The sequence below is a fragment of the Schistocerca cancellata genome, chromosome 11 (genome assembly GCF_023864275.1).
Source record: "Schistocerca cancellata isolate TAMUIC-IGC-003103 chromosome 11, iqSchCanc2.1, whole genome shotgun sequence".
Taxonomy (NCBI): domain Eukaryota; kingdom Metazoa; phylum Arthropoda; class Insecta; order Orthoptera; family Acrididae; genus Schistocerca; species Schistocerca cancellata.
Window position 1 is genome coordinate 148,899,069 of NC_064636.1, and position 22,349 is coordinate 148,921,417.

Here is a 22,349-nt window from a genome sequence, read left to right on the forward strand (position 1 = left end):
TCGTGTATTCGTTTTACCTGGCAACGTTCAGCTTTTCTTGTACGTTTATCCAGACATCCTTGAAGACGTCACACTCTGGTGCGCTGTGAATACTGTTAATGTTGATAGTAAAAGTCTTGATTTGTGTGGCCATGGTGTCTGTAGTCTTATTAAAAGTGTGTGTTAAATCTGTTTTTGTTTCATTCATTTAAAATGTCATCAGTGGTCTGGAGTGTGACACAGTAGTTAACAAGAAAAAAATGTTGTAAGTAAAATTTACACCCCCTTATCTAAAAATTGTGATAAAGTAGAAAAACTACTATGAAGTTTTTTGCAGAAGAGTCTTCACGTAAAAAGTTGTCAGTTTACTTGCTACGTCAAATTTGGATAAAATTCAGAGCTTTCGACGATTGCCTCCCTCACTGTCATCGAGGACTGGGACTGACTGTGGAACACTTTGAAGAAGACAAGTTTGGCAAATTGTACTCTCTGAACAAAATGCGGTCGCGTTCGTTGTTGATCCAAACTGCTTCAGCTATCCTTTGTGCCTGTGACCATCTTGGTACTATTCCTGTGGCCATTACCCCCCCAACCGTCTTTGAATATGATTCAAGGTGTAATTTTTCACAGGGACCCCATCCTTCAAACTGATGATGAACTTAGGGACAATCTAGGACAGTGGGGGTGTTCATTCCCTTCGGCGTGTTCAGAAGGGCCCGACGGACAATCGCGTTGATACTGGGGCCTTTATTCTGGCCTTTGAAGGGGATACCCTGCCTGAGAAGGTCAAGATTATGGTTTATCAATGTGACGTGAAGCCGTACATCCCACCACCTATGAGGCGTTTTAAGTGCTTGCGTTTTGTCCACATGTTTTCCCACTCTTAGCAGACCCCTCTCTGTGGTGACTGTCGACGTCCACTCCGTGAGGGGGGTTCCTGTGTCCTCTCTCCTGTGTGTGTTAATTGTCATGGCAATCATTCTCCATATTCACCAGATTGCCCAGTTTATAAGAAGGAAAAGAATATACTGGCGTATAAGTCCCTCGATCGTTTAACCTACACTGAGGCTCTAAGAAGTATGCACGTCTTCACCCTGTGTCCGTGACGTCTAGCTACGCTTTAGTTACATCTTCACCCCTTCCTCCCCCTTCCTTACCACAGTCCCGAACCCCTCTTTTCTCCCCCTCCCCTGTGGTTCCCACACCCTCACCTCTGGGCACCGCTCCCTTCCCCAGCCGGAGAAGTGTCCCACTCCTTCAGCGTCTGCCGGTCACGGGCGCCCCTGCCGGGACCCCTCTTCCCAGCACCTTCCAGGCCAAAGGCCTGCTGCCACATGACGACCAAGATCTGTGGGGCCCCCAGGTCGCCCGCTCTCTTTCTGTTCCAGATCTTGCTGCAGCTGGCTCCTTTTTGCAGCACAGCCCTCATCAATCTCAAACAGAAAAGAAGAAGAAATGTTAAGTCCCGGTACAAGGAGTCTCTGGTGTCCCCAGAGGTCCCGTCCCCACCTTCGCAACCTGCCTCTGACCTGCCGTTTGAGGCCCCCTCCTTATCGGTGACAGATGGTGACCCGGCAGCATGACTGGCTTTAGTCTGTTCACCCCACATTTGAATCATTGTTCTGTGGTTATCCAATGGAATTGTAATAGATATTACTGTCACTTTCCGGAGTTGAAATCCCTTATTTCATTTTACTTTGCAGCTTATGTGGTTCTACGGTTCTACTGGAATCTCATTTTACTGATGATCACTCACTGACCCTCCGTGGGTTCGGTGCTTTCTGTCGCAATCGGGTTGCCCCCCTGTGGGCCTCTGGTGGCGTTTGTACGTTGGTCTGTACGGGCATTGCTAGCACGTGGATTCCTCTTCAAACTACATTGGAAGCGGTTGCTTTTAGGGTCCACTTGGACTCTGGGGTCACAGTTTGCAATCTTTATCTCCCTCCTGACAGGACTCTTACACCTGCAGCCTTAACTGCCCTTCTTCACCAAATTCCTCCTCCGTTGCTCCTTCTCAGGAATTTTAATGCTCATCATACCTTGTGGGGCAGTGCATTTCCATCTAGTCGGGGTCTTCTCATAGACCTGTTTCTTGCAGACTAACGACTTGTGCCTTCTTAATGATGGTTCCCCTACCCATTTCAGTGCCGGTCATGGTACTTTTTCTGCCATTGATCTTTCTTTTTCTTCTCCCTCCCTCCTCCCTTCATTACACTGGTCACCACGCGCCGACCTTTGCGATAGTGACCGCTTCCCATTGCTTCTCTCGCTCCCTTCCCACTCCCCGATGGACAGGTTATCTCGTTGGTCTTTCCAATGTGCCCAGTGGCCTCTATACACTGCACAGGTCGTTTTTTCTCCCTCTTTGTCGGGTTGTATTGATGACGTCCTACGTGACGTGCCTGATGCGATTGTTCACACTGCTAGCCTTGCTATCCCACACTCATCTGGACCATTTCGCCACCGGCAAGTCCTGGGTTAAGTGCGGCCATTGCCATTGCCACCTGTGATCGCCATCGAGCTATGCATCACCTTAAGAGGCACCCATTGGCTGCAAATCTTATTATTTTTAAACGCCTTCGTGCCAAAGCCCTTTACTTCAACAAATGAAGCAAACGGGTGTGTTGGAAATGCTTTGTTTCTTCACTCATTTCTACTGTCCCAATGTCATGGGTATGGGCTACACTTTGCTCTCTCTCCAAAGTTGCCATCGACAGTCTACCCTCCCGGGCCTTTCCCTTGTTGATGGCCTTTGTATGGACCCGTTTATTCTCGCGTAACATCCTGCGACCCATTTTGCAACAGCATCAGCATCGACCTCCTATCCGGGTGCTTTCCTTCACCAGAAACAGTGGGCCGAAACTTCCGCCTTATGTTTTACCTCTTGTCAGTCAGAATCTTACAACGAACCTTTTACTGAATGGGAACTTCTTTCTGCACTTTCTTCTTATGATACGACCCCTGGCCCAGACTCCATTCATAACCAGTTGCTTCAACATCTCAGTGCTCCACGACAACATCTTCTCCGGGTACTTATCTGTATTTGGCTCCAGGGTGACTACCCTTCTCAATGGAGGGATAGCATCGTGGTTCCTGTCCTTAAGACTGGTAAGAACCCCCTGTTTGTCAAAAGCTGTCGGCCAATTAGTCTGACAAACATTGTTTGCAAGTTACTTGAACGGATGGTAGCCCATCGGCTCAATTGGGTCCCCGAATCTTGGGATCCATTGTCCCCTTACCAGTGGGGCTTCCGAGAGGGACAATCTCCGATCGATCATTTACTTCACTTGGATTCCGCAGTTCGGCAGGCTTTTTCCCAGTGCTGCCATTTGGTCGCAGTCGACTTTCGCAAGGCCTATGACACGGCTTGGCGCCATCACATCTTACTTACACTTCACGAGTAGGGTCTTCAGGGCCCACTCCCAATTTTTATCCACCAGTTCCTGTTCCATCAGTCATTCAGGGTTCGGGTTGGTACTGTTTTTAGTTTTCACAGACCCAGGAGAATTGCATCCCACAGGTTTCCATATTGACTGTAGTTCTTTTCCTCATTGCTATAGATGGACTTGTGGCCTCTGTCGGTCCTTAGGCCGCCCCTGCTCTGTATGTGTATGATTTCTGCATTTGGGTTAGTTCTTCTTCGATGGCCTCTGTAGAGCGGCAGTTCCAGGGAGCTTTACGGCATGCCTCTGCGTGGACCCTCTCACACGGGTTTCAATTTTCTCCTCTAAAATCGCAGGTGGTCCACTTCTGTCCCCATACTACGGTCCACCCGATCCAGAGCTCTACCTCGATGCACGACGATTACCTGTGGTCCCACAGTTTCGTTTGCTGGGTCTTCTTTTCGACATGCTCCATTCGCAACATGTAGTGAAAAATTAACTCGACATCCATGAAAAAAAAATTGGTCCATTAAGAATAATAGATTGTGCAGTTCCATTTCCTCCAAGTTTATTTTCAAGGCTAATTATGTGTTTATAAACTGGCATACGGTGACGACGATGACGATACACACGTCGACGAGGCATAGTGCTTCAATGCTGTTGCAGATAGAGCTCACAGCGGAATAGTTCCGCTGGCATGCACTGCCCGCTTATATACAGAACGCGTGACCTTCGTTACGTAAGGCGCTGATAACGGACTTAGACTCTGCATGCACCGGCAGGAGAATTACAGCGTATGCGCGCTCTAGTCGTACTATGAGCACGACCCACTGGTGCGCCGGCATAGTGCCAAGCCAGGCGGGTTGCATAACCGGCTGGCTGGGCGCCAAGCGGGCAGTGCGGCACTATGCTTTGTAAATTTTTTCAAATTGTTGCACCCTTGAGCCCCCGATTACCAGATGTACATCTAGCGGTTCTTGGCTGACGCCCCTGGTTACAGGAGTTGAGGATAACACTTTATTAATAATTATAATACAAAGTAATATCACCAGTTACAGCTACATTCTCAGCAAGTACACCAAGTCCTTTCATCCATACATGTATTTTCTCATCAATAGAAACTTTTCTACATGATCGGGTATACAAAGTAAAAGGCATATTAGTATAAACAAAACTAGGTCTACTCTCCGTCTTCGGGTCGATTCTACAGTGCCAAGTCTTGTAGGCGATAACATCTCGGTCGGCAAAGGATTCTAGTCCAGGTGTTTGGGCTCCGCCTTGCATCTTGTAGTGTTACCTTCTCCTTGGTGTTCTGCCGTGAAAAATATAAAATAGAAAATCTGATTGGGTTTGGAATTTTGGTGGTTTCAGTTACGGATAAGGCGGACTTCGTATCATTGATTGAGATCGTGCTGTAATTTGACAGTGCATGGCAGACCGGGTCGGCAACACCACAAAAAGCGACTGTACGGAAATAGCATCAGAAACTAATTGAAATTTACCTTATAATCTTGTTAGATACGCAGTATTAATTACAATGTAGTCTTCATGGCTGTCCTCTTAATTTCTCTTGTAGGACGACCCGTCTTTCACTTTTCTCCGTCTGTTGAAAACTTCTTCAAGTTGTCACTGTCATGATCAATTTACAAATTTGATGATAACCACCTCGAATCACTATTGAAACAACCTCGCTTTGTAATGTAATTTTAATTTCCACCCAAAAGCACATTAAACACATCGCCGAAAAATACACGTCTTTCATATGAAGACAAGAGAGAGAGTGACATCAATTAGTTGTTAAAAAACAAAAAACCTACGCAAAAGTAAAAGACAAACAAAATTATTTATAAAAATCGGTCGCTGGCGCAGTGCTCTTCTGCGTGCGCGATCGTAAATTATATCTTTGTATTGGCGGAGGCGCGGAAGTCAAAGTACCATTACAGTCTCTTCACCATGATTTTCAGCTTCCTTCTTTCTCTTGTCACCCACGTCCCCCCCCCCCCCCTCCCTCCCCTCTTGGTTAGTTCCTCGGCCCCGGATTCGGGTGGATCTCCGCTGAGGTCCGAAAGATTCCATTCCTATGGGAGTTTCGGGATGCTATTGTTTTTTACACCGATGGCTCTAAATATGTTGCTCGTGTGGGATGTTTACTGCAGAATTGATGGCAATTTCCCGGGCCCTTACATTTATTAAACAGTCCCAATTCAACCGCATTTTGTTACGTACGGACTCAATGAGTGGCCTTCAGGCTATTGACTGGTGTTTTTCCCGCCATCCCTTGGTCTCTGCCATCCATGACCGTCTCACTAATCTTCACCGTGATGCTTGTTCTGTTGACTTTCTTTGGGTCCCTGGCTATGTGGGTATCCCAGGTAATGAGCTTGCTGATCGTTTGGCTGGGGGAGCAGTCACTTATGCCTCCTTCTCTGTAACCCCTCCTGCAAGCGGGTTTACGGCTTCACATCAAATCCCACTTTGCACAATCATAGGCCAACCCTTGGGAGGCTACCTCCCTATCTTTATTAGATTAAGGTGACACCTGTCCCGTGGCGTTCTTCCTTCCGCCTCTCCCGAAAGGACTCGACCATCCTATGTCATCTCTGCATTGGCCATACCAGGCTGACCCACGGTTTTCTCTTGCGTAGTGAGCCACCCCCATTTTGTGGTTGTGGAGCCTTCCAGTCAGTAGCCCACATTTTGGTGGAATGCCCCCTTCTTTTGGCTCTGTGTACTAAGTACAGGCTTCCCCACACTTTACCTTTAATATTGGCAGACGATTCCCAGATGGTTGACCTGGTTCTCAGTTTCCTCCGTGAAAGTGGTTTTAATTTTCAGTTCTAAGGTTTTTAATCTCCCTCTGGAGTAGGGGCAGGGCAGTGAGGGTTGGGGTGTCTCCCACTGTTAACTATGTTTGGAGATTCCTGACTCCCCTCCCTGGCCAACATCCTCTTTTCTCCCCCTTTTACTCTGTTTTTACCGCTTTTTAGATTTGGTTAGTGTCCATTTACACTGCACACTTTTACATTCTAGCGGTTGAACGCTTTTGAATAGCAGGTGGTCTTGTCTGTACTGCATCAGAGGTGGTATATTTCCTGCCTCTAGCATAGCCTTGGGATTGCCCACTTGCTGACTTCCCTCCTTTTGTTTTCACCATTGACAACACAACTACACTTTTACATTTTTCAGCCTTTTACCTTTTATCGTTACGACCCTTCTGAGATGTAAATCTGCCCGAATGGACCACCTTTGAAACAAGGGACTGATGACCTTGCTGTTTGGTCCCTTCAACCCCAGTCAACCAAACCAATCCTTCTGGCAGAAGAGTTGTGAGGTAAGAGGGATGAAGGAAAAGGAAGGTTTATGAAAAGGGGTACAGTTAGGAAAAGTCACCCAGACCCCTGGGTTAGGGGAGACTTGCTGGACAGGATGAGAAGGAAAGGAAAGACTGATTGTTGGGGACAACACATGTAATACCTAATGTTGTCTATAATAATTTCATGCACTGTAGACTGCAAGTAACAAATTGAATGGAAAGGCTTTTAAATTCAAATAATTTACACAACTTTGTTCCATAACGACACGACTGACACAGTCTGAACCAGCATTTCATCGCAAAAACATAATTATATTGGTTTTGACCAAATCAGAAACTATAATCAGTAACAGAGGTGCTTGTAACTCACTGTCTGACAACAGGGCACTAACAGAGCACACATCAGTATGCTTGAGCAGCCTGCATCTGAATTGCTTCGATGTCTTCCTGTGATCTGACCTGGTACGGATCCCAAACACCTGAGCATTATGCAAGTACAGGTCACATTAGTGTCTACATGCGCTCTACTTTATATGTGAAACACACATTCCTAAAATCCCCCCTACAAATCGAAGTTGGCTATTTGCCTTCCCTACTACAATCCTTACATGCTCATTCCATTTCATGGTGTTTTGCACAGACCTAGATATTTAATTGACCTGACTGTGTCAAACAGGGCACTTCTAATACTGTATCTGAACATTACGGGTTTGTTTTCCCTACTCATCCTCATTAACTTAATTTTTTCTACATTTAGAGCTAGCTGCCATTCGTCACACCAGCTGAAAATTTTGTCTAAGTCATCTTGTATCGGCCTACAGTCTCTCAATGCCGACACCTTCCTGTACGCCAAACCGTCATTGGCAAATGGCCGCAGACTGCAGCTTAAATTGTCCACCGTGTCATTTGTGTATATAAAAAATACCAGCAGCCCTGTCACGTTTCACTGGGTCAGTCCCAACAATACTCTTGTCTCTGAACTCTCGTAGTCAAAGACAACCTACTGGGTTCTGTTACTTAAGAAGTCTTAGAGCCACTCGCATATCTGGGAACCTATTCCATCTGCTTGTACCTTGGTTATCTGCAGTGAGGTACCGTGTCAAATGGTTTTCAGAAATCTAGAAATATAGAATCTGCGTGTTGCCCTTTATCCGTAGTTTTATATCATGTGAGAAAAGCGCAAAGTGTGTTTCACATGAGCAATGCTTTCGAAAACTGTTCTGATTTGTGGACATAGCTTTTCAGTCACTAGGAAAGTTATATTTGAACTCGAAATTCTCCAGCTAACTGACGTTAAGAATATTGGTTTGCTATTTTGCGGGTCCGTTCTTTTACACTTCTTATAAACTGGAGTCATCCACATTTTTTCAAGTTGCTTGGGACATTGTGCCAGACGAGAGATTCGCGATAAATGCAAGCTAGGTAAAAGACATAAGAATACTTATATAGAACTGAACTGGGATTCCATCCGGACCTAGCAACTTGTTTGTTTCCGACACTTTCAGTTGTTTCTCTTCACCAGTGATGCTTATTACTATGTCGTCCATACTGTGCAGTGGTCAAATGATAGTATGTTTGTACAATTCTCCTGTGTGAATCATTTCTTAAATGCAGAATTTAAAGCTTCAACTTTTTGTTTTGCTATCTTCAACTGTCACGCCAGACTGGTCAGTGAGTGACTGCATAGAACCCCAGACAAGCTTAGCGATTTCAAATTGGGCCAGAATTTTCTTGGGTTGTCAGCCAGATCTTTTGCTAGGGTATGACCGTGGTAGTTGCTGTAAGCTTCAGACACGTGAATCTCTAATAACTGTCATCATTTGCGTGTTCTCTTTTGAACTTCAAGTGCAACAGCTGTTGCTTTCTCAGCATTTTCTGTATTTTGCTGCTAAACCGTGATGAGTCTTCTCCGTCCTTAAAAGCACTAACTAGGCACATTCTTCTCTAGTCAAACCTGTTACTTTCTACGTAATATGGAAAACATTTCATCATAAGCTATTGCTAACTTTAATATGTACCACACCAACTTGACTCTGTACACAGGTGCAATTGATTCACTCTTGGCTATCAGTAAACATGTTGTTGTTGTGGTCTTCAGTCCTGAGACTGGTTTGATGCAGCTCTCCATGCTAATCTATCCTGTGCAAGCTCCTTCATCTCCCAGTACCTACTGCAACCTACATCCTTCTGAATCTGCTTAGTGTATTCATCTCTTGGTCTCCCTCTACGATTTTTACTCTCCATGCTGCCCTCTAACACTAAATTGGTGATCCCTTGATGCCTCAGAACATGTCCTACCAACCAATCCCTTCTTCTAGTCAAGTTGTGCCACAAACTTCTCTTCTTCCCAATCCTGTTCAACACCTCCTCATTAGTTATGTGATCTACCCACCTAATCTTCAGCATTCTTCTGTAGCACCACATTTCGAAAGCTTCTACTCTCTTCTTGTCTAAACTATTTATCATCCATGTTTCACTTCCATACATGGCTACACTCCATACAAATACTTTCAGAAACGACTTCCTGACACTTAAATCTATACTCGATGTTAACAAATTTTTCTTCTTCAGAAACGCTTTCCTTCCCATTGCCAGTCTACATTTTATATCCTCTCTACTTCGACCATCATCAGTTATTTTCCTCCCCAAATAGCAAGACTCCTTTACTACTTTAAATGTCTCATTTCCTAATCTAATACCATCAACATCACCCGACTTAATTCGACTACATTTCATTATCCTCTTTTGCTTTTGTTGATGTTCATTTTATATCCTCCCTTCAAGACACTATGCATTCCGTTCAACTGCTCTTCCAAGTCCTTTGTTGTCTCTGACAGAATTACAATGTCATCGGCGAACCTCAAAGTTTTTATTTCTTCTCCATGAATTTTAATACCTACTCCGAATTTTTCTTTTGTTTCCTTCACTGCTTGCTCAATATACAGATTGAATAACATCGGGGAGAGGCTACAACTCTGTCTCACTCCGTTCCCAACAACTGCTTCCCTTTCATGTCCCTCGACTCTTATAACTGCCATCTGGTTTCTGTACAAATTGTAAATAGCCTTTCGCTCCCTGTAGTTTACCCCTGCCACCTTCAGAAAGAGAGTATTCCAATCAACATTGTCAAAAGCTTTCTCTAAGTCTACAAATGCTAGAAACGTAGGTTTGCCTTTTCTTAATCTTTCTTCTAAGATAAGCCGTTGGGTCAGTATTGCCTCACGTGTTCCAATATTTCTACGGAATCCAAACTGATCTTCCCCGAGGTCAGCTTCTACTAGTTTTTCCATTTGTCTTTAAAGAATTCACGTTAGTATTTTGCAGCCGTGACTTCTTAAACTTATAGTTCGGTAATTTTCACATCTGTCAACACCTGCTTTCTTTGGGATTGGAATTATTATATTCTTCTTGAAGTCTGAGGGTATTTCGCCTGTTTCATACATCTTGCTCACCAGATGGTAGAGTTTTGTCAGGACTGGCTCTCCCAAGGCCGTCAGTAGTTCTAATGGAATGTTGTCTACTCCTGGGGCCTTGTTCCGACTCATGTCTTTCAGTGCTCTGTCAAACTCTTCACGCAGTATCGTATCTCCTATTTCATCTTCATCTACATCCTCTTCCATTTCCATAATATTGTTCTCAAGAACATCGCCCCTGTATAGACCCTCTATATACTCCTTCCACCTTTCTGCTTTCCCCTCTTTGCTTAGAACTGAGTTTCCATCTGAGCTCTTGATACTCATACAAGTGGTTCTCTTTTCTCCAGAGGTCTCTTTAATTTTCCTGTAGGAAGTATCTATCTTACCCCTAGTGAGATAAGCCTCTACATCCTTACATTTATACTCTAGCCATCCCTGCTTAGCCATTTTGCACTTCCTGTCGATCTCATTTTTGAGACGTTTGTATTCCATTTTATATAATTGAAAATGTGCAGAAAAATGGACTAACCCTTAAATGTAAAAAGTTAGAGATAATTGTTGCCATCTGTTGCGGGGTATGGGAACTGTCAAAATTAACATCGATCTCACCCCTGAGTGATATTTAGGGTGAGACCAATGTCAACTTCGATAGTTCCCGTACCCAGAAAAAGATAGCAACACTTATCTCTAAGCTTTTACACTTGAGGGTTAACCCATTTTTCCGCACACATCTTCAATTATCATATACACTGTGTACATGTCACAATTTGTCATGGCATCATGTATTGTTGACAAGGTTGTAGCTGTCTACTGAGAAAATATTGACTAATTGTAATATACTATCCTGACTATTGTAGGCTTCTGAAGATGACAGAGCCATCTGTCAAAACCAGTCTAGTCTAGTGAAATAAATATTCAAACTGGGCAGCTGACGACTGAATTTTATTTTAAAACAATGGGGGAGGGAGGTAGAGAGAGAGAGGGAGAGAGAGAATAATAATTCCTTCTGTTGGTCAGATGTTATATGATAGTATTGCAAGTTGTCAGATAGATAGCAGTTATGTACGGTGCATATGGAAAACATGATTTATTCCTCTGTTGTTTAAGTTGTCACATGATAAATTGTTTCTTCTCAATTACAGTCAGTTACAGAATGTTATTTTTTTATCTCAAATCCCATATTTACAAGAAATTTTGTGACACATCATATACCTGTTAAGTAGAAACTACCAATATTTGTGCAGATTGTGGTGTGTGAGGATGAGGATGCGGGAGTCCCACACCTGCCGAAAATAGTAGAGAGTTGTCGAAGTGAAGACTGGTTCCCTCATTTCAGCTGAGAGGGTTCTGGGTGGTAAAATAGTAAAAATATTATCTTGTTGTATATTTAGTTCATTATATTGTTCATACACTATTCTTCTAATGTTTCGAAATGATCAACTCGTTAATAGGACTGTGAATATTTAATTTTACATTTAACATTTACATCATGTGGTCAGTGTGGAAGCATTCTTAATACTCTCTGAAGCTGATCTGCTGATCTTTTACAAAATGTTTTCACAGTTATACTGTCGGATATTTTTGATTGGCAAATCTTATCATGGGATACTCAAAGGCTCTCCTTCAGGGGTCAGTGTTCTTCCTAAAGCTTCACGATGTACTTACTGTGACAGCAAGGCACACTGCCTGCTGAGTACTCCAAACTAATAATAATGCAACAAAAACAAATGTCTGTATTACTGAGCTACTGTCCCAGAATCTAGTACCAGTAGTAGATTGCTATCTAATGGCTTACAGGGGAAACAAAAATTTTGTTTTAAATATTTTGTGTAATTGTTGACACAATTTAAAAATGTAAAATGGTGTCGTAATCTCCTCATGAAGAGGTATAGTCTTATGTTAAAAGTTTCATTCAGTAAGACGAGTATTACCATTAGAAACAGTGTGTTTCGGGGCTGTGTAACTGGCGACACACAAATGCCTGGCCTTTATCCATCCATTTTGTGAGAATGAGAGCACTTAGCAACTTCTGACAAACTTTACACACAATTTCAAACCTTTAAGAGACATTTTCTGTCTGGCACCCCGCTTTCCCACTGATTGACAAAAGGAAAGAAGGTTATCACTTACTACATTTCCGCTGTTAATGCAGTGAAACGTGCATAGCACATCACATTTTAATTTGTTACTTCTTTATTACAGAGTCATTTCACAAAATAGTTTTAGACAGTATCCACATATACGACTGAATGTACCTGCAAACTTGTATCCTTGTACGACACACAGTTCAGGAGATATGACATCACAAACATTGAGATGTGTGAAAAACGAGCTGTTGCTTATAATTGAGCCCAAATTACACAGACTGTACTCATTTAATATTTCATAATGAGAGCACTTAGTGACTTCCAACAGACTTTAAGTGTAATTTATAAGTTTTTCCAACCTTTTTTTGGTTTACATGCTAATGTCAGATGCTTAACACATTAACTCATTTCTAAAGTAATCCGACATTTAAAGCTGTTTTGAACATGGGAATTCAACTCTTTAAAGAATCAGGTGTTTACTAGTGTGCACTAACACATAAAATCATATGTATAAAAAAGTGTCTCCCATACATTATTCAGAATGTACCCTTTAAACCAACATTAGTTAACAACACGTTCACTTGTTTATAGATGACGGGGAGATTACAGAAAACTTGGCACTTCTAACATTTATAAGGTGTACAACTTTGTTACTGCTGTTTTTTCCCCAATGTTAGAGGTTTTAATGAAGCAAATTGGTTACACATGTATCATTCAAAGTATTTTTTATCGCTGGCCACTACTTTCTCCCGTCTTTCAGGCAGTGTACGAATCCCACGTCGAAAAAATTGTTTGTCTTTTGAAGCGATCCGTGAGTTGATCCAGTGTGTGACTTCTTCATGAGATCAGAAGTGTCGGTCAGCCAGGCCATGCGCCATTGTATCTAAACAGGTGATATCAGAGGGAGCAATGTCTGGAGAATATGGCAGGTGGGGTAGGACTTCCCATTTTAACGTTTCCAAGTACGTTTTGATCTCTTTTGCAATGTGGGGTTGAGTGTTGTCATGCTCCAAAATCACTTTATCGTGCCTCTCACTGCATTGTGGCCGTTTGTCTTTTAATGCTCTGCTCAAACACATTAATTGCGTTTGATAATGAGCACCTGTGATTGTTTCACTCGGTTTTAATACCTCATAGTACAGGACACCGAGCTGGTCCCACCAAATGCGGAGCACGATCTCGGAGCCGTGAATATTCAGTTTGGCCGTCGATGTGGAAGTATGGCTGGGATATCCCTATGATTTTTTGCATTTAGGGTTATCATAATGAACCCATTTTCCGTCCTCGGTCACAATACGATGCAGAAACTCCTTCCGTTTTTGCCTCTGAAGCAACTGTTTAACTGTTCAACTTCTCTTGGTTTCAGTTCACACGGAACCCAAGTCCCTTCTTTCTGAATCATGTTCATACCCTTGAGATGTTTTGAAATGGCTTGCTGCTTCACTCAACAGTGTCTCTTAATTCTGCATCTTCGAAAACATTCTCTCTTTCACCACTATGCGGGTCTACGACATTAAAATCACCCACGACACGTTCTTTCAGTAATAGCGTACTTACCGTACGTACTTCAGAGCATTCGATGAGATTCAGCTGCTGTTTTCTTCGTATTGAAACAAAACAGTAAGACCTCCCACAAATGAGGAGAATTAGGCTCGTAAACTGACATTTTCAATCGAGAACAACATTGTGATGCAGACACAGATCGACTAATGTTTGAATGAGGTTACGTTGACCGAGGTCAGAGCTAACTGCCTGACATCTGCAATCTGTTTCTTTCGACCGCTACTTACTGTTGTCGCCACCTGTCGGCAAATGGCGGAATCAAAGTTGTACACCTCGTATTTGAAAAATCCCGCATTTAACTACGAAAATTTGTACACGTCACACAGCGCGCAGCGTGTACTACGACGTTCGCCGCAACACGATATCGGAGCTGCTGGAGCCCCACCTGGTGATATACCTGGACGTGCCGCCAGCGGCCGTGAGGCAGAAGGTGGAGGCGCGGAAGCTGCCGCACGAGAAGAATTCCGCGGTCTACAAGGGCGACTTCCTGGAGCGCCTGGAGGAGGCCTACAAGCAGCGCTTCTTGCAGGAGATCAGGTGAGTGGCCGTCTGCTCCAGTGTGTCAGGGGCGCAGCTAGGGGGCGGCGAGGGTGCGGGCACGGGGGAGGAGTGTGTCGCGTAGAGACTGACTGGAAGAAAAGGCAAGAAAGGCAGTTAAAGCATAACAGGAAGAGGTATGTGACTCCTCCTAATCCACATTATAGCACTGCATCTGTGAGAGAACCCGTGCAAACGGCAGGTGATCCCTATCGCGCACTTTGCTAACAGAAACAATTTCTAATTCTTCTTGTGCTACGGCCTCTGTAGGACCACAGGTAGCCTCTTCGTGGACTGCATTTTCTTCTTCTTCTCCCAGAACCTCTTCATTCTTTCTCTTCTCCTCTCCCGCTCTTCTTCGGAGATCTTCAGTTTCCGTTTCTCTTGGCGGCTCCACTGGTGACATTCTAATCTTTTCCTGTATTCTTCTCCGTCATTGATCTCCGGCATATTTGTCGGTGTATATTTGTTCCTCCAATTTTCCTTTCCTTCGACCTTGATCCCCAATTCCGACCAGTTCTTCCGAAGTTCAACAATCCACTCGGTTCCTGTCTTTCCACTTGTCCTCCCTGTTGTTTCCCACACTCTCTTCGTCATTCTGTCCGTACTCATCCTAACTACATGCCCAGCAAACCTTGCCCTTTTGAGTTTGATTTCCCCGGATATTGTTCTCATGTTCCGGTACAATTCTTCCCTAGGTCTTCGCATCCACCTCTCTCCACCTCTTTTGGGACCTAGTATTTTTCTCAGTATTTTCCTCTCTTCTTTCTCTAGTTGCTCTGCCCCATTTCTTCCTAGTGTCATCGTCTGAGCAGCATATAATTCTGCATTCCTCACTGTTGCCTTGTAGTGGCTTATCTTTGCCTCTGTGGATATATTCTTTTTATTGTATACCTCTCTCGTCATGCAGAAGGCTGACCTCATCCTCTTTATCCTCTGTGTTATTCCCTCCTTGCTCCTGTTCCTTCCTGTTATAAATTCTCCCAGGTATTTAAATTTGTCCACCATTTGCACAGTGCCTTCCGGTGTTTCCCAGTTTTCAGTGGTGTTTAATGTCTCAGTCCCACCTTTCTGGCTACCTTACTTAAGTTGTCGAGTTGTGTCTTTTCGTCTTCTTCCGTCTCACTATTGATATGTCATCTGCGAAGGCTAGGCAGTCCACTTGAACCTTGTTGTCCTTTTTGTCCCCCACACGGGTCTTTGGTATTCCTATTTCCTCGTTTATTGCTCTCCACTGCCTGATCACTTCGTCCAGTGCTATATTGAACAACAGTGGTGACAATCCATCTCCCCGTTTAACACCAGTCTTGATCTCAAATTCTTCTGACAGTGCTCCTCTGAATCTCACCCTTGCTTTTGTGTCTGTCAGAATTTCTTAAATGAGTTCTTGTGTAGTTCCATCAAGTCCTCTGTTCTTCAGGATCCTAACAAGAGTCTGTCTGTCGATGGAGTCATATGCCTTTGTGAAGTCCACGAAGGTTATTTCTGTCTTTTTGTTTTTTAAGGCCCTATGTTCTATAAGTTGCTTCAGGATAAATATCTGTTCTACACAACCTCTTCCCTTCCTGAATCCCGCTTGGTAGTCGCCAACTGTACTTTCTACCTGTTCTTCTACTCTCTTGAGCAATAGTTTTGACAGCACCTTGTATCCGACCTCTAGTAGCGATATTCCTCTGTAGTTGTTTGCATCTGTCTTGTCCCTCTTCTTGTGTATTGGTATTACAATTGCATTCTTCCATCCTTCTGGCAACTTCTTTGTTCTCCAGATCTGGTGAATTATATTGGTCAGGTTGTCTATTGCTTTGTTGCCTCCCCACTTTATCATATCGGCTGCTATACCATCTTCTCCAGTTGCCTTATTATTCTTCAGATCGCTTGTGGCATGTTGGCATGTGCAACTTCATCCCTGGTTGGAGGGCGTGGCTCTCTCTTTTCTGTGTCAGTCCCGATTTCCAGCTCTTCTTCAGGTGGTTCACAGTTCAGCAGGTCGTGAAAGTACTCTGCAAAAATCCGACAGTTCTCCTTCGCACTGACAGTCAGCTCCCCTTTCTTATCTCTTATAAACAGTTCTCTACCCTTGTATCCAATCAGACTCTTTTTGAATTTCCCGAAAAAGTGTCTGCTGTTGTTTTTCCTGAAGTTGGTCTCAATCTCGTCCAGTTCCTGCTTCATCTTCTGTCTTCTGGTCCATCTTATTGTTCGGGCTGCTTCCTTTCTTGCTCCTAAGAAAACTTCCCATTTTTCTGGGTCCTTCTTGCTGCTCCAGTCTCTCCAGGCTTTCCTGCGAGTCTCTACCGCTGCCTCACATTCCTTGTTCCACGACCAGTGCTTCCGTTTCTTTTCTTCCTTTCCCTATAGTTCAGCCTGTTTAGCCATATTTTGCTTCATGTCGTCCCATTCATTGAATGATTCAATTCCTTCCTCATATCTTGATCGATTGTGTCTTAATTTGTCTCTGTCTACCTTTATGTTTTCTGTTCGTCTGTGGCAGTCTGTCCCTGTTTGGAATCCAAAGGCACTTAATTTCTGTAAGATAGTGATCAGACTCTATTCTTGTGTTCTTCCTGACCTTTGTGTTCATGATCTCTTTAGCATTTGTCCAGCTGATTGCTGTGGTCAATTTGGAATTCCCCAAGGCGGGTGCATGGGTTTGCCCATGTCTTTTTCTTACACGGTTTGGCCCTGAAGTGTGTTGTCATCAGTCTCATTTTGTGTTCTCGACACAGTTCAGTTAGCCTTTCTCCATTTTTGTTTGTCCGCTGGTGTGCAGGGTACTCGCCCACTACTCCTTTATGTTGCTTCTCTCTTCCAGTCTGTGCATTATAATCTCCTACTAGTATCTTTACATGTCTATATGGTATGTTTTTCAGTGTATCATCTAGCTCCTCCCAGAAACTATCAGAAACTTTCTTGTCTTTCCTGTTCTTGTCATTTGTAGGTGCATGTCCATTTATTATTGTGTACTTTTTGTTCCCTGCTTGAAAAGTTAGTGTTGATATCCTTTCTGACCTGCTCTTCATTTCAGTTATGCCATCCTCGTATTTCTTGTCTACTGTGAACCCTGTACCAAAGCATCTAGGTGCATGTCTTTCCTTTCCCACTTTAATTCCTGGTTTCCCCTCGAGTATTATGAAGCCTTCTGACTCCACTGTTTCTTCATCAGTGTATCTTGTTTCTTGCATCGCTAATATTCCAGTGCTTCTCTCTTTCATCTCATCTATTGCCTGTTTAAGTTTACCAGTCTTAATCATTGTCTGTACATTTATGGTTCCAATTCTGAAAGTCTTTTTAGTTTTAATCTTCTTCGAGGTTCTTGAGAGCTCTGACTCTTCCCTTATGCACTTTTTGGCAGGTCCCCCAGAATCCGAATGCCTGCTTGCGTCGACCTTGGTCAACGGGGGATTGTCCACCTGGGGTAATCTCGATTCCATAGTGCGATCCATTCCGTGAGCTAAAAAATTTTTTGATGGGACGGCTCATGTCCGTCCAGTTATAGGACTGAAGTTGTTTGCCCCAGAAGATGTGTTCAGGCCGCCCCTGACATGAGGAGTACCGCCGCTACCTGATATGTTTCAGTGGCTCTTCCGCTCTCTCTGCTGTTGGGAATACGTTCCTCTTCCGCCTTCGAGACCGTTGGCCAGGCTTCGCCTGTAACCCTAGGTAGGGGCCCTAACTGGGTGCTACTATCGGGAGCCAGATGGACCCAGGTTTTTTTACGAGGTTGCTACTCCTCCCCGTCCTCCTTGCCTATGACTTGCGAGATGGGGCCCCGGGCTTGGGACCGGCTATGGCGGAGTTAGAATCTCTCTGTATTCACTTTTCACTCACGAGCCTTACGATGTCAGCTCTGAATGCACCATCTCCGTGTGCACAGAGACTCGTCTTGTGGATCTCCACCACTGCCCATTTAACTGAAAACTCGTCACTGCAGCCTGCTACTAGGTACGATGGGATACGATATGTGTAGAAAGAAATGCACATTGTGCATGTTCGTGCATTTTAAGAAGTGACGGAAAATTTGTTTTAAGAAAGAAATGAGAATGAAGTCACCGTCCCAAAATGGACATACAAAAGAAACAGCCTGATACTAAAGTAGGCATACCAAATAAACAGTTAGTAGAAAAGTGGAAAGTGTTATAAACTGGTGAGTGCAGTATCATGGGAAATTCCATTACTTGTGTGTAGTTTGTGTGAGAAATAAAAAAGAACTGTTTGGCATGATTATCAGGTAAGTTGCAGTATTAATCAACAAATGTGAGACCTTACCAGTTTAAAACAGTTTTTTAATACAGACAGCAATGCAAATGATAATTATAAAAATCGTTTTTTGTATCCAACTCAAATCACATTCATCTGAAGGGGAAAAAAGGAAGAAGAAAATGCCCCTGGTTTAGGTTATAAATGTCAATTTAATTAATGTGCATCTTCGTGTTCTCGCAACGCAGTGACTGCTTCCGTATACTTTGGACGTGCAGCCACATAAATTCCACTTCTTCTTCTTCTTTTTCTTGTTTGGATCTTTCAGCTGTGTGTTGCTATGCCATTTTCATGACTGAATGACACACAGCCTAAACATCAGAAGTGGAATTTATGCAGCTGACCTATTTAAACCTTGAGCGGGTGCTGTATATAAAGTGAGCCAACCAAAAACAAAATGATTTTCTGTGGTTCCATTGATGTTTCACAGCTGCAAACACGTACCTATTCCTTCATTATTGCTTCAGTTACGACAGTGATAAATTGTGTTGGCATACTTCCAAGTGAGCAGCAGTAACATAAAATACAAAGTGAGCTAGGCGAGAAAGAATTTATGATCCGTGCAAAAAATGACCCCGATTATGAACTGCAACATAATCCCACATTGAGGCAGTTGCCTAGGAGATAATTAGTGATCGAATTATCAGCTCACTGAGATCTGATTCAACTGCACTGCTTAATGCTTAGAGTGAGTCATTACTGTCTCTGTAACACCCGTCCTTGGCAACAGTGTGTTATAGTGCAAAATTATTTCATTATTGTTTGATAAAACAGTAGTTTAGCTCACATTATGTAAATTTATCATCTCATTGTTTGAGTAAACTAAGACTAAACTGTGATTTTGACCATACATGACTTGCCTTGGTAACAAGAAAAGCTATTCTATACATGTGTACAAAGTGTGCCACGCACCCACTCGTATTATGAAAAATGGCGCATCCGCTCAACGGTTAATGTGTTAATGAAGTTGTAAATTATACCCACAGTAAGAAATAATTAGGATTCTATATATTATGAGTATATCTCACTTCTGGTTCTAACTTCTAGACTAGATACAAGTAAATCCGTGAGCACTAAAGGTTCTTTATTTTTCTTTTACATTCAGGATATTGTGTTGCGGTAGCTGATTCGTTAAGGGGGCATGAAATCATGGTGGACCATAAGAATTCAATTTGAGAGTCATTAGAGGCACCAAATTTTGTCAAAGCCTCAGCTGAATCCCGTAAAAACACTGAGGAAAGTGTAGTAGCCGCTATCTACATCATCTATGCAACCGAGAAGGAAAATATTGCTACAAGAAAGTTTTCTGTATTAATTGAACTGTGTATAAATGTAGGATGTCTTTCTCTGACCAAATTAATGTTCAATGGCAATGCAAATTATGGAAGTTCTAATATTATTCTCAATTTGAAGGATGTAGTGTGTAAAATAATTGCTGCTGATATTTGATAGGAAATAAAGTTGGCAAGGTGGTATTCAGTTATGATAGATGAGTCTACTGACATCACTCGAACAGAAACTATATATATATGTGAAAATAGTGCAAAAAGGGAAATATGCATGCACTACTTAACACTGTGTCCACCAACAAAATGTTCTGTGATATTGTAGGAGTTTTGGATAGGCATGGCACTGATACGAGCAAATGCTCCTCAATTGCTATTGATGGTGGATCCGTTATGACAGAAGTTCGGTTTACGATGGCTAATCTTTAGCGACTAGCCCAATGTATTACCTGTGCATTATGTGACCCATTGGTTAGCTCTAGTAGTTGGTCAAGCAGTTGAATACTGTTCAAATCTTGAAAAGTTTTAAGATGTTTTAAAGGGCATTTATAACTTCTTTGGACACTCGCCAACAAATCCCTAATCATTAGAAGATATACAAGAAATACTTAATGAGCCAAGGAAAAAACTTTAAACTTCTGCCATTCGTAGGCTGTCATTGGGAGAGACGGTAAATTCACAATATATAAATTTCAATTCTTTGGTATCTGTGCTGGGAAAAGATAAAAGATCAGTAGCTGCTGGCTTACTAAAAGGTGTCAAGTATGTAAAATTTTTGTCTATGACCTTACTAATGAACAGAAGAAGTACCTTGCCATTGTGCAACTCTTGTTCATCATTTCTCCTGATTCTCTGCCTAGAGCGAAGTGCTCGCTCCATATCCTTGCTAGACACAGTATTTGCCATGATTCCGGTAAACAAAGCTATCTTATGCATAGCAGATATTTTTCCTATCGATATTGTGACATTATTCCCACACTGCCTCACCACAACCTACTTTCGATACAATAGTGACTTTTATGAACAGATTGACAGGGCAGTCCTCTTAATCCTGCTGTGGCTAACTTTTTTATGGAGACTTTTGAACAACGGGCGTTGCAGACTGCCAGTAAGAGACCAGCCAGATGGTATCGCTATGTTAACAACAAGTTCGTAATATGGACACAGAGCAGAGGAGTTGGGTGCCTTCCAGACACATCTAAGTAGCATTAATCCGAAAATACAATTTACTGTGTATACAGGGAGTAATGGGCAATTTAATTTCCTGAATGTGCCTGTGATTAAATGACAGGACGAAACATTGGGCCATAAAGTGTGTAGAAAGGCCACGCATTCTGATCATTAACTGCAAAAGGATCAAACCACCACCCTAGACAAAAAAAGAGGTGTAATAAACACCTTGGTGGACAGAGCGTACAGAATTTGTGAACCTGTTTATTTAAAAGATGAGATTGAACATCTACGGCCAACTTTCGTGAAAAATGGCTATTCTAGCAAAGATATAGATCAAGCACTTCGCTCTAGCCAGAGAATCAGGAGCAATGACGAACAAGTCACCCAGCAGCAAGGTTTTTTTCTGCTCATTAGTAAGGTCACGCAGATCGCATTGGAAAAGCGTTATGGAAGTAAGGGCTGGAAACTATTTTCAGAACCACCAGGAAAATAAAAGAATATTTAAGATCGGCAAAAGATGCACGACGCCCTTTGGCTACACTGGGAGTATATAAAATTCCTTGTAGTTGTGGACAGGTTTATATCGGTACCACAAAGAGGAGTGTTAACACCTGTCTTGTTGAACATATGCTGCCTGGGTCACATGGATAAATCAGCCATAGCAGAACACGTTCACCAGGAAGGTAATCATGAAATGAAATTCAGCAAGACGAACGTCATATCTAAAACCTCGCACTATAATGCATGCATCTATAGAGAGACTGTTGGGATTGTTAAACACTGTAATAAGTTCAATAGGAAAGAGGAAGGTGTTAAACTGGATAAAATTTGGATGTCAGCATTGCACCATAAGCATGACAATCGATTACTTTCAGTTGAGAATGTTGGCATTACCAGAGACGGTCTCATAGCTGAGACCACATGATGGTCAGTGACGTGCTCTGTACTGCCTATATAATCAGCACTTCATGAAGTTCTCTTTGCAGTTCACCACTTTACCTCGTAGGATGTCTCCTGCAGTCAGAGATGAAGTTGACCGTGGCCTATCAGCCCAGAAGTTTTAAGTGAAGACAATACCGACTCTGAAAGCCTATATTGATAGAAGTTTTATTAAGTTCACAATTTGCAAATTCTTAGATAACATGCTTGTAAATTTAAATGAGACACTAGGGGATTTAGATGAGACAAGAGTAAAATTTTTTAGCACATACGGTCGGAGTGGGTGGCATCACGGCGGGTGACACGCGATGAAGCGTAGTCCGTCATCTCTTGTCGGTGGTGAAACACCAGCAGTCTCTAAGCGATCACGAGCTCAATTCGACGCACAGAAGTACGACCCCAAATTGTTCCCCTCC

The 22,349-nt window shown here is 42.9% G+C and overlaps 1 protein-coding gene across 1 annotated transcript in view; it reads left to right on the plus strand.

Annotated features, from left to right (window-relative positions):
• The window catches only part of LOC126108627 (NADH dehydrogenase [ubiquinone] 1 alpha subcomplex subunit 10, mitochondrial), an 81,499-nt gene that overhangs the window by 42,439 nt on the left and 16,711 nt on the right, over positions 1-22,349 (plus strand). Inside the window, exon 5 of the mRNA XM_049913939.1 lies at positions 14,068-14,278. Within this exon, the coding sequence (XP_049769896.1) occupies positions 14,068-14,278 (211 nt within the window). The remainder of the gene's footprint in view (positions 1-14,067; positions 14,279-22,349) is intronic.